General features: G+C 46.2%; 1 protein-coding gene across 1 annotated transcript in view; it reads right to left on the reverse strand.

The window, feature by feature from the left end:
* The window catches only part of LOC124661682 (3-phosphoshikimate 1-carboxyvinyltransferase, chloroplastic-like), an 18,319-nt gene extending 6,210 nt beyond the window's left edge, over positions 1–12,109 (reverse strand). The window contains exons 1-3 of the mRNA XM_047199563.1: positions 12,010–12,109; positions 11,587–11,831; positions 11,339–11,493 (exon numbers count right to left, since the gene is read on the reverse strand). Of these exons, the coding sequence (XP_047055519.1) occupies positions 11,339–11,493; positions 11,587–11,783 (352 nt within the window). The 5' untranslated portion in view covers positions 11,784–11,831; positions 12,010–12,109. The remainder of the gene's footprint in view (positions 1–11,338; positions 11,494–11,586; positions 11,832–12,009) is intronic.
* Positions 12,110–12,419: the final 310 nt, after the last annotated feature.

Raw genomic sequence — 12,419 nt, forward strand, 5'->3', positions numbered from 1 at the left:
CGCCGCCCAAGTGTGTCGCCACCTCGTGGCCCCGCCGTTTCCTCTTCGGACTTCTAGAGCTTCGTGGAAAAATAGGCCCCCTAGGCGTTGATTTTCGTCCAATTCCGAGAATATTTCCTTACTAGGATTTACCGAAACCAAAAACAGCGACAGAAAGCAAGCGGCTCTTCGGCATCTCGTCAATAGGTTAGTGCCGGAAAATGCATAATAATGACATATAATGTGTATAAAACATGTGAGTATCATCATAAAAGTAGCATGGAACATAAGAAATTATAGATACGTTTGGGGCATATCACGTGGCGACGAAATCTCTTCTTCGCCTGACTCTGTTGACGATGTTGAGTCCGAAATATCGGGATCGACCGCCGATAATCCCGACGAGATCGGAATTTCGAGACGATATGATCCTTCCTTCTCGACGCGGAATTGGAACTCGCCAAACGTCATCTCCATAGGCTCCTCCAGATACGCATATGCATCCAAACGGGGAGGCGGGTGAGGAACAAAATCGACTAGACCAGTTTCGATCTGTTTACCTCCGTCCAAAGCATTGCTTGCGGTTGATGAAGTCGACGATCTTGAACATGCCATCGAGATCAGCTCCTTGTCGCCTCTCAATCCCACACGACGGCGCCAATTGACAAGGTATTAACTTGTCAATGCCTACGTATTGTAGACTAGGGTTTCGGTGGACCGTAGAGGGCAAGTATATCTCGAAGGTTTCGAACCGAAAAGTGTTCGACGATTAAGAAACTAGGGTTATGTTGATAATAGATTCGATCCTCCTTCGTCCTCGACTCCCCTTATATAGGAGGCGGAGCCGAGGGATTCGTAATACACAAGTTACGTAGTCCGGGAGGGTTTCCCAACCCGTCCGCAAGATTACAAGTTATACTTCCTAATACAACTCTAGCTTTCCTTAATAACATCTTGGGCTTCCGAATCTTCTTATTCTTCGAGTTATGGGCCTTCAGTAAACCCCGGGTACCATCTTCGGCAGGCCCATTGGGGATGCCTATGTCACCTCGGGACTCCACCGACATCGCCCCTTCGCCTATATATTCTCTCCGTCGCGAAAACCCTAAATAATACAGTCATATTCCACGAAGAGTTCCGTAGCCGCCGGCCATCGCGCGAAGACAAGTTTCGGGGACGAGAACTCTGTTCCCGCACGCCGCCGGGACGGGGATTTGCCCCGGAGTCATCTCCATCAACACCACCGCCATCTTCATCGCCGTTGTTTGCTCTCCCATGATGAGGAGGGAGTAGTTCTCCCCGAGGCCGAGGGCTCTACCGGTAGCTATGTGGTTCATCTCTCTCTCCCATGGTGTGATCTTTATGTGATCATGAGCTTTGTATCACTATTAATCTATGTGCTACTCTAGTGATGTTATTAAAGTAGTCTATTCCTCCTCCATGATGTAAAGTTGACAAGGTGTGTGCATCATGTAGTACTTGGCGTAGGTTATGATTGTAATCTCTTGTAGATTATGAAGTTAACTATTACTATGATAGTATTGATGTGATCTATTCCCCCTTTCATAGCTATTGTTGACAGGTGTGTATGCTATGTTAGTACTCGGTCTAAATTGCAACGGTCTATTATGCACTCTAGAGGTTACTTTAATATGGAACTCCGGATTCACTCTCCACGGTGTGACGGTGACAGTGTGCACATCGTGTGTGTTTCCTTTATGAAGTTGTGGAGCTTGTTTACTCCGGCTTGAGGGTGCTCTTGTAGCCCTACACAATGAATGGTGTTTGTTATCCAACAAGAGAGTGTTTGGGAGTAGCATTTATTTATTCAGTTATGTGATCATTGTTGAGAGTGTCCACTAGTGAAAGTATGATCCATATGCCTTGTTTCTATGCATTGAAACACCGTTTCCAACAAGTTCTGCTACATGTTCGCTTGCTGCCATTTTTATTTCAGATTGTAATTACTACTTATAATCATCCATATTACTTGTATTTCACTATCTCTTCGCCGAACTAGTGCACCTATACATCCGACAAGTGTATTAGGTGTGTTGGGGACACAAGAGACTTCTTATATCTTAATTGCAGGGTTGCTTGAGAGGAATATCTCTGGCCTCTACCTCCCTGAGTTCGATAAACCTTGGGTGATTCACTTAAGGGAAACTTGCTGCTGTTCTACAAACTTCTGCTCTTGGAGGCCAACACTGTCTACAGGAATAGAAGCGTGCGTAGACATCAAACATGGCCAAGTCGTGAGGCACAATATCCACATGGCCATCATTCCGTATCGCTTCCAAACAGTGTTGGAACGTTGTGACGTGGCCTCTATGATGGACATGCCAATTTGTGATGTTCCTCTGCCGCTGCCTATCAAGCCTGCAAGAATCAAGAAGTTAGATTCTATCTCTTCAATCGACAAGCTTCCATCGCATGATTCAAGAAGTTTACCTATGAAGCGCGTGGTCCGTGTCTTTCCACTGAGGTGGGCACTCCTGATACAGCCCAAACTGTCTCATCACTCTGTGCGGCTGATGATATTCAACAAGACACATGCATATGAGTGGGCAGCGCATACGCCAGAAACGCACCTCCTCAAGGCACTTGGGGTTGAGGTCAGCCATCCCGACGCCAATATGGTAGTAGGTACCATATGGCTCCCAATCCACTCGCGGCATACAAATATTTCAGAATTTACAACATGCCGGTGAGAATTTATGAACTCGGATTGCAAAAGAGTGATCGATTAAAATCGGTTACCGCTCAAACGGTAAGAGTGTCCAACTCCTCAGCGTAGTGCATGTACATGATCTTTGGATCGCTCGTCATCTCCGAGACATTGTCCCAAAGGTATACCTGCAAGCGGGATCCCGATCGTGGTTGTTCCGTGATGAGGCCGTGGCCTCTCGTTGAGTATCTCCGCCACCTAACCGATAGGCGGTCGCGGCTCCATACGAAAAGTAGGAGCAAGCATCCACCACTACAGCCCTCTTCTAGAGCCCTGCGACAAGCTTCGTCCAACCGCTAAAATAAGACATTTGGTTAGTACGTTTGTCTAGCACACTACTACAGAAGAATAGTACATGCGAAGAAATCATCACCGCCGTAGAGGTAGGCAAGTGCCATCGTTCCCCCAACTCCACCGGTGCTCAAACACCGTAAGCGCCTTGAGCCAACACCAATGGGCCAGCTTCCCACCACTGTCAGGAAAGAGAGTCCTCGAAATCATGTACCACAAGTACATGCGGGTGTACGTCCTGATAGTGTCCTCGTTGGCCCCTTGCGGGCATTCTCCAAAGTTAAGCCTCATCCAAGAGAAAGATGCACCGGCCGAGTTCTCCTCCCTTTCGGATCTTCTCGGCGGCGGAGGAGCCATGCCAATAAGCGCCTCACGCGCGGGGCCACCCATCGGCTCCGTGTTCATACACGAAGGTCGCCCCGAACAGGAGTCGCAAGTATCATGGAAACATCCTGAAGAGTAGGGGTCATTTCGCCGGCCCTCAAGTGGAAGGTGTGCGTCTTCGGCCTCCACCGGTCAACAAGGGCGGTGAGTGCCGCGGCGTTCATGTCCCCCCCCGCGACATGGGCGAGATGAACGGGAGAGAAGACCGGTGAGGCCGGATGAACTCCCGTGTACCTCCGTCATACACCATATCTATCGTGCCATGGTAACGAATCTTCAAAGGGTGAAGATCCGTTCTCTTCTCCGTCATATGAAAAGCTCTAGGTGATCCTTGTCATACTCAATATCTAAGAGATACACCATCCTACATGTTTACATAAAACACCATATTATGAGCCATTCCTAACAAATATGAGCAACACATACATGAGAATATATCCAAATAAGCCATCACACATACATCACATACATACATATACATACATATCTAGGGATAAAAAACCATATTATGAGCCATTCCTAACAAATATGAGTTATTCCATCACAAATAATAGGCATATGTAACACATTTGAATGCATTTGCAAAAGAATATGGATACATACATATCTAGAGTTCCTACACATACACATTCATTGAAATTTGATGCCTAGGGTTTCAACAAATCTAGGGTTTCAACACATAGATACATGAGAATATGGATTTCAACACATACATGAGCACATGGATTCAAGTTCTAAGATTTTCATATCTAGGGTTCCATGTCTAAATTGAATTAAATCCGAGAAAATCATGGATGAAACGAAGGGGATTGAGGGAGAATACCTTGAGGAAGGGATTGGGAAGAGATTGGCCGGACAGATCTGATGATTTGGTTGTGGATTTGGTGGGGGAGAGGGGGGAGAAGGAGGAACCACCGGCCGCCTCTTGTTCTTCACGCGCAGAGAAAGAGAAGAAGCCCTGGGTCGGGCTTGCGGCGGGCGCCACACATAAGTGGATGTGTGGCGCCCTTCCGAGCGGCGCCACAGTTTCACCGTGTGGCGCGGCGCCACACATGTCGCCACGTCAGATCGGCGCACAGCTCAGCGTCGACGACGCCACGTCGGCTGGGAGAGTGGCGTCGCCCGCATGGGCGCCACATAGTGAGGTGTGGCGCCGATGGGGGGACGCCACACAAAAGGGTTAGATGGGTGAAATAGTTTGGCCGGAGGGTCAGTCTGTGCTATAGTTGCAGCAAAGGGTTATTTTTGTGTAAATCGCCCACATCAGACATGATGATAGGAAGGAGACAAAGCTGTGGTGTGACCCATTCTAATATAGAATCCTACTTTGTACTGTACTAATATTGTAAAGCACACAAGCATAGAATAGCCCTGCCTGCCGCATGTGCCAGGATCGACGGTTCAGATAGGGGTGCGCACCGCGCAGGTGCTCCAAAAATCCACTCTCAATAAAAAAAATGAGATTTTTTATAGAAAACCACAATAACAATGAAAAATATTGAATGAATCATTATAACAAACTTAAAAGGCATATATATATATATGTATAGGACCTACCATGTGGTGACGATGGTAGAAATGAGATGGGAAAGGGTATAAGCATGGGAAAAAAGAGATCAAAATGTAATGTTCTATGGAACCAAGGCACTGATTCAACCATTTAGACGAGGCTGGGTGCAAGATTGTATTTAAGTAATTTTTTATAATTCAAAAATATTCTAAACAATTTTAAAGGGGGGAAATCGTCAAAGTAAAATAAAACCTAGAAAAAATCAGTAGTCGCAACATCGAACGTGTGGAAGCATCATAATGGTGCCGCCTTCCATGGCAACCATCCCTACCTATCGCGTCTCCTTGCCACCCATGTGCCGTGAGGATGCCATACTGTGGCATGTGTGTGCCAACGGCGTGCCGCGACGAAACATACTCATGCCTCTGTAACCGTAGCTAGGTCCTAGCTGTTGTTTGATGATCTCCTCCGTGTCTATGCCCATCTGAACGACTGAACCCCTCTATATGTACAACAAAAGCAAGGACAACAGTGAAAGTGTCATCAACCGTGGGGTGAATCATCAGACCATGTTCCACATACGTGTTATTTCAATGGTGGTTAAGATTTATTTACATGTTAAAGGCGAAATATCACACAATGCATGTCAAGAAAGCTTTGCATGGAAGTGCTTGAATCTCAGAGACCAAAAGAGATGCTAACCTTTTCATAAAAATCTACATGAATTCGTCAACCTTTGGGTGGAGCTAAGTAATTTGCATATCAACGAGGACCTGGAGGATTCCACTGTTTCGAACCTAACAACAAACGGAGAGTATGCGTCAACTTCGGCTTATATATAAGCCCCCAATATTTGGGGCAACTTGCACTCTCTTCAACAAGATGATTTGGAAAGTTTGGGTGCCACCTAAATCAAATTCTTTGATGGGTTGGTGATTCAAAATAGGATATGGACGGCGGATCAGCTGAAGAAGCATGGATAGAAATAATTGCGGCATTTACCCCCTCTGCAAGCGAACTCAATAAACGATGGCGCGTCACTTCTTGCAATGGTGTTTCTCAAAGAGGCTTTGAAGGATGATAAAAAAAGATTAGCTTGGCCTTGCACATATCTCCATCAACGAGTGGGTGATATCAGAGCTCACCACCAACTCGTGGTGGAATTCCACGATGATCGAGAATGTGCCAAACTGCAAGGCAATTTCATCTCTCACCATGCTCACTTCTGGGGCAATTTGAAATGAAAGGAATACGAGGGTTTTCCGCAACAAGTCCGCTCCTTTTTTTGATAACGGATGTTTTATTACTTTGAAAAGAAATTACACCCAGCCTCTGCATAACCAGGATGCACACAGCCGATTATATCTCTCAAGTCAAAAATCTGAAAATAAAAAACTATGCGAAATACATATCGGAGCGATGAATCATAAGACGCCTAAGGTGTGGGTGGGGCTTCAATCCGCAGACTATGTTGCCACCCATGTAGGGAAAAAGTATCCCTCGCCGCAGCCTCCAACCATGTACAGACATCCGTAAACAGGCCTCGGTTCTCCACTCGCTGAAGAGATAACCACGAATGGAGAATACCTGTACATCTGTAGACAACCTGCAAAATAGTACAATTTTTATCGTTAAAAATCTTGTCATTTCTACTTAGCCAAAGCACCCAGATAACTGCAAGCGTCCCCACCCTAAGTACCAACTTAAACCTTGAATCGATACCATGAAACCAATTGCCAAAGACACTAGTTGGAGGATACAAGCTACACACTACTTGGATGATTGACCCTATAGATCTCGCAAAACAACACTGGAAGAAAAGGTGTTTAATAGTTTCGTCATGTTGACAGAAAACACGCCTAGTACTTCCATGCCAGTTTCGCTTAACAAGATTGTCCTTGGTAAGGATGAGCCCCCGACGAAGATACCATACAAAAATCTCTATTTTTAGTGGTATTTTCATCTTCCAAATTTTCTTATTATTATTATCAACTGGTATGTCAGAATGAAGTATCGCATTGTATAGTGATTTTACCGAGAAAGTGCCATCTACATGTAGTTCCACCTAAATTCGTCGGGTTCAGGTGATAGGTGTATATCTCCTAGCCGTTGAATTAGGGAATTCCATGTCAATAGTCTTTGCCCAAGCAAGACTCGCCTGAGGCAGTCACATTCGGGGGTGATGTAGACATTACCATGGCAATGGTATCACTTTTGTAACGAACAATACTATACAGGACAGGATACTGTTCAAATAAGGGTGCATTGTCTAACCAAATGTCTTCCCAGAACCGTATCTGTGCGCCATTCTTAATTGAGAAAGTGCCATGGCGGAAAAAAAAATTCTTTGCCGCCATGAGACCTGCCCAGAAATTCGAATCCTCTGGTTTCCAAACCACTTGGGATAACGTCTTTGAGCCGATATATTTTCTCTTAAGAATAGTTTGTCAAATCTCATCCTCGGTAAGGAGCTTGAACAGCCATTTACCTAGCAAGGCTGAATTCTTGACTTCCAAGTCATGAACTCCAAGCCCTCCTTGATCTTTGGGACTACAAACTATACTCCATTTAACCACTCGATATTTCTTTTTCTCATTGTCCCCTTGCCAAAATAATCTGGATCGATAGTAATCGAGTTTATTTAGTATTCATTTTGGTACAAGGAAGAATGATAGCATATACAGTACCATATTAGTTAGTACCGAATTGATGAGTACCAATCTTCCTCCCAGGGACAACCATTTCCCTATCCAGCTACTAAGGCATTTTTGTAGTCTTTCTTCCACTATTTTCCATTCAGCTATAGTTAATCGCCGATAATGAATCCGAATACCCAAATAGCGAATAGGAAATTGGCCTTGCCCACATCCGAACAACTCTGGATATTGAGTCGTATCATTTTGGGCATCGCCAAAGCAGAACAATTCACTTTTATGGAAATTGATTTTTAATCCCGACAATTGCTCAAACGCCGCTAAAATTAATTTTAGGTTGCGAGCTTTTTCAAGATCATGATCTATAAACAGAATTGTATCATCGGCATATTGAAGGATTGATAAACCATCATCAACCAGATGCGGTATCACCCCCTCAATTTGACCATCAAACTTAGCCCGCTCTATCAGGATAGCCAGCATATCCGCGACAATGTTGAACAACATTGGTGACAACGGATTGTCTTGGCGTAACCTTTTTCGTGTCTGGAAGTAGTGTCCGGTATCATCATTAACCCGAATTGTCACACTTCCTCCATACGCAAAATCATTGATGAGAGCATGCCACTCAGGAGAAAAACCTTTCATCCTGAGAGTCTGATGTAAGAAAGACCACTTAACCTTATCATACGCCTTTTTCAAAATCTAACTTTAATATAACCCCATGTAATTTCTTATTATGCATCTCATGTAACGTCTCATGTAAAACCACCACTCCATCCAGGATACTGCTTCCTTGCATGAAAGCGGTCTGTGATGGATTAACTACATGATCCGTGACCGTATTAAGTCTAATGGTGGCCACTTTCGTGAAAATTTTAAAACTTACGTTTAATAGGAAAATAGGTCTATATTATTGAATCCTTTCTGCCTCATTAACTTTCGGTAACAAAATTACTTCACCAAAATTTAGACGAAATAGTTCTAGTTGTCCCATATGCAAAGCACTGAACAAATCTAGAAGTCCAATTTTATAATATCCCAAAATGTTTGATAAAACTCCGCTGAAAAACCATCTGGACCCGGTGCTTTGTTACATTCCATTTGGAAAATTGCCTTCTGAACTTCTTCCTCTGAATAAGGTGCAGTCAGTAGACCATTTTCTTCCATAGATACTTGGGGTATGTCATCTGTTAATCCCTCGTTTAAAGAAAAGGAACTTTTCTCCGGAGGGTCAAAGAGACCTTTATAATAATTCGTAATATAAGATTTGAGTTTCCCATGGCTTTCAATCAGCCCTTCATCTTGTACCAGAGAATGAATACGATTTTTCCGATGTCTCCCATTGGCCAAGCCATGAAAATATGGCGTATTTGAGTCTCCTTCCAATATAATTTGGGCTTTGAAACGTTGATACCATTTAAGCTCCTCTTCTCGAAGAAGATTCGCTATCTGCGCATTGGACTGATTCTTAAGTTCAATCTCTTACGGCGATAACGGTCTTACCTCAGCTAAAGCCTCAAGCTCATCTGTAACAGATGATAAGTGAGTCTTCTCCTTTTTAAGAATCCCGGCCATATGAGCAGCTCAACCAGAGAGATGTTTGCGCATAGCCCGCATTTTATTATTCCATCTCAAAATTGGGGTACTCCGTGAGACCGGTCTCTCCCAAACCGTCTTAACCATTTCATGGAACCCCTCTCGATGTAACCAGCCAAGTTCAAACTGGAACGGGCGTTTAGAAACAGGACGAGGATTCCCAGTGGTTAGCAGGATAGGAGCATGGTCAGATAATTTTTCAATACGTTCTAGTGCATGGACGGATACCAAGGATATTTATCTTCCCAATCCGTATCCATCAACACGCGATCTAGTTTTTCGTACGTGGGTTCAGGCAAACTATTGGCCCAAGTAAATTGTCAACCACACATAAACATCTCTCTCAAGTCTAAGCTATCGATGACAGCATTAAACAAGGAAGGTCAATGTCCATCAAAATGGCCTTTCCTTTTCTCGTGGGGAAATCTAAGCAAATTAAAATCCCCTTCTATCAAAATCGGATGAGGATTATCTTTTGCAAGATTTACCAACTCTCGTAAAAAGTCAGCCTTAAAAGCATCTTGGGTGGCACCATACACAGCGACTAGACTCCAAATGAAATCATCAGCTTTGTTCTTAATGTCGAGTTTAATGTGAGACTCTCCATCAGAATTAGCTAAGACAGCATGGTGTCTATGCGAACGCCTAGTAAAATGCCCCCCCCCCCCCCGACCTACCCTGAGGCAGACGAGAAAACCACTGAAAGTTAATCCCGCCGGATAATCGGTCGAGAAAACTTTGTGAGAAATTTCGTCTCCCCATCTCCGATATAGCAATGAAATCTAAATCATAATTTCTACAACAATCAGCAATGTGAGAATGTTTAGCCAAGTCACCAAGACCTCTGCTATTCCGGAACATGCCATTCATCGCGAAACTTTTTTAGATTTGTTAGAACAAGTCCGCTCCTACAACGGTGCTTCTTAGTTTCCTTAAAATTGAGGTTAGGCTTTGGGTCTCCGCGGGAGAGAAAGCATTTGAGCAATGTAATATTGGGAGAGTAGTTTCTTTCGTATCTTTAGGCTCTACTTTCCTTGTCAGACTCTCTTATTTAGTGGAACTAGCAATGTGGCCCTCGCAAATGTGAGGACATAATTTTTAGTGTGTCAGAATTGTGTGGAATAAATTTATAGTTTATTAGACACGTGTCACTCAACTGATGCGTGCTCACGTATACACCCGGTCACCAGGCTTCTTTTGAGAGTGGATTCTGTAACCGGGTGTATACGTGAGCACGCGGTCATCACCGTTGGATCTGGTCCACCACCGTTGGATTCAGCCTATCAGCTAACGGCGACTAACGGTTCTGTGAACTTTTGCTCCGTGTAAGGCCCAGCAGTCGCTAGCATGCATGCTTAAGTAGCAACAACCAAATGAGCTTACGTTGACTCGATTTGGAGTCTGTCTGCTCACGAACGGAATGAATTAAAACAAAATACTCTTGGATCAATTGCTGAATCCATTTCGCTAGTACGCACTGCACAGTGTTTGAAGATCTGCTCCGAACGGCCGCCGCCGCTGCTACCAGCGGTCGCCGGTGCTGCTCCGACCGGCCGCTTCCGCTGCTACCAACGGCCCCCAGCGCTGCTCCGAATTGCTGTCGTCGCTGCTACCAGCGGCTGGCGGGCGGCTTGAGTGCTTGAGCTCGCGCCTCCGAGATGAATCGAGGAACGGGACACCTCCAAAACGCGATTGTCCCCTCCCATTGATGTGACTCCTCTCCTTGCGGGCTAGGCGGGGACGGATGCGATGGTCCCCGTGCTCCCCATTGGCGGGAGACGTCGAGAGTGCCCCACCGGCAACCACCAATATCACCAAGGCTGGGTCACGAGGCGGCGGGGCCATGGGGACGCCATGCTGTCGCTGGCCCGCGTCGGCGGACGGCATGAGTGAGCTCTTCTCCTACTCGATTTCCCCGCCGGCCAGGGCTCCTGCGGGCAGCGGTAGCCGGCGCGGCCATGTGACAGAATGTGGTTCAATGTTAAGTGCTAGTTCATGATAGACCCATGTGATCTAAGACCACAACACAATCAGCATATATGTTTTATACGAAATAGGGCCTATTGGTTATGGCTATTTCAAATTTATTGTGTGGTCGCATTGCACCATACTACTCTCAGTAATCTTGTTTTTTCTCCAGACAAGTGAAATGTTTGTACAAAAGCGTATAACATGGAAGTTCATGAAGCTAACCTTGCCACCAGTGTAGCCCTCCAATGCCGTTGATACGAACAGGTGGGCAGTCAGTGCCGAGGAAACAATCAACACTCGCACCTAGTTGTTTCAAACCGACACCTAAGTCACCGATAGGACGCTCCCTCATTCTTGGTACTCCATCAAGAACATAACTGAAGTTCAGAAGAGAGACGTAAACCATCAGTCTCAAAGCATAACCACGGAACTCATACTTATTCCCGTAAGGATAAAAAAAAGAAACATACGTCGCATTTCCACCAGCAGCTACTACAGCTGCCGTCAATGGCCGCATTGCAGTTACAGCGTTGCCCAAGAAGAGCTTTACTTCCTCCTTGGCATCTTTTTCAATCGGGAACCTGCCGCCGCAGCCGACGACTACAGCTCTTTTTGCAACTTTGTCTGCTTCCACTGAGAGCCCAAGCGCGTCCAGGGCCTCGAGCATGTAGTGGACATCCTCGCTGTTCAACAGGTAATCCACAACCGTTGTTCCCTGATGAGCAAAAGCCAGTTAATGATCAGCAAGAGATGACAGCGAAGCAAAGCAGTTTCAATTGCTTATCGTACTGCAGATAAGTTGACAGGGCATGCTGCACTATAAGTTGACAGGGCACCCAATTCACACAAAGGGGAGAAGTAGGGAGAGGGGCTTTGTCTGCTTGTTTTCTCACCTCGGACAAGGCGGAGAGGAGAAGGATCCGGTTGGAGAGCGACTTGGAGCCGGGCAGCTGCACGGCGCCGGAGATCTTCCGGATGGGCTGCAGCACGACCTTCTCCAGATCACCGCCCCGCCGCGGCCCCGCAGACGCATCCCGCGAGCCGGGCGCGCCGGCATCCGGAGGCGGCGCGAGAAGGCGGAGGAGGCCGGGGCGGCGGCGGCGCGGTCGAGCGACATCACTGCCGCCGCCGCCGCGTTGGACGGCGCCATGGTCGCCATTGCCGATGGCGTCGTGGTGAACGGGTTGGTGGGAGGGAGGAGAGCGGGCTGAGCGGCGGGATTGAGCAGGTTGTTGGGTTGGTGCCCAAGTCGTACCGGAGAGCAGCACGGCCTCCCCAGTCCTCTGCGCTGATGGGGGCGGCT

This window comes from Lolium rigidum, chromosome 1, assembly GCF_022539505.1.
Source record: "Lolium rigidum isolate FL_2022 chromosome 1, APGP_CSIRO_Lrig_0.1, whole genome shotgun sequence".
Classification (NCBI taxonomy): domain Eukaryota; kingdom Viridiplantae; phylum Streptophyta; class Magnoliopsida; order Poales; family Poaceae; genus Lolium; species Lolium rigidum.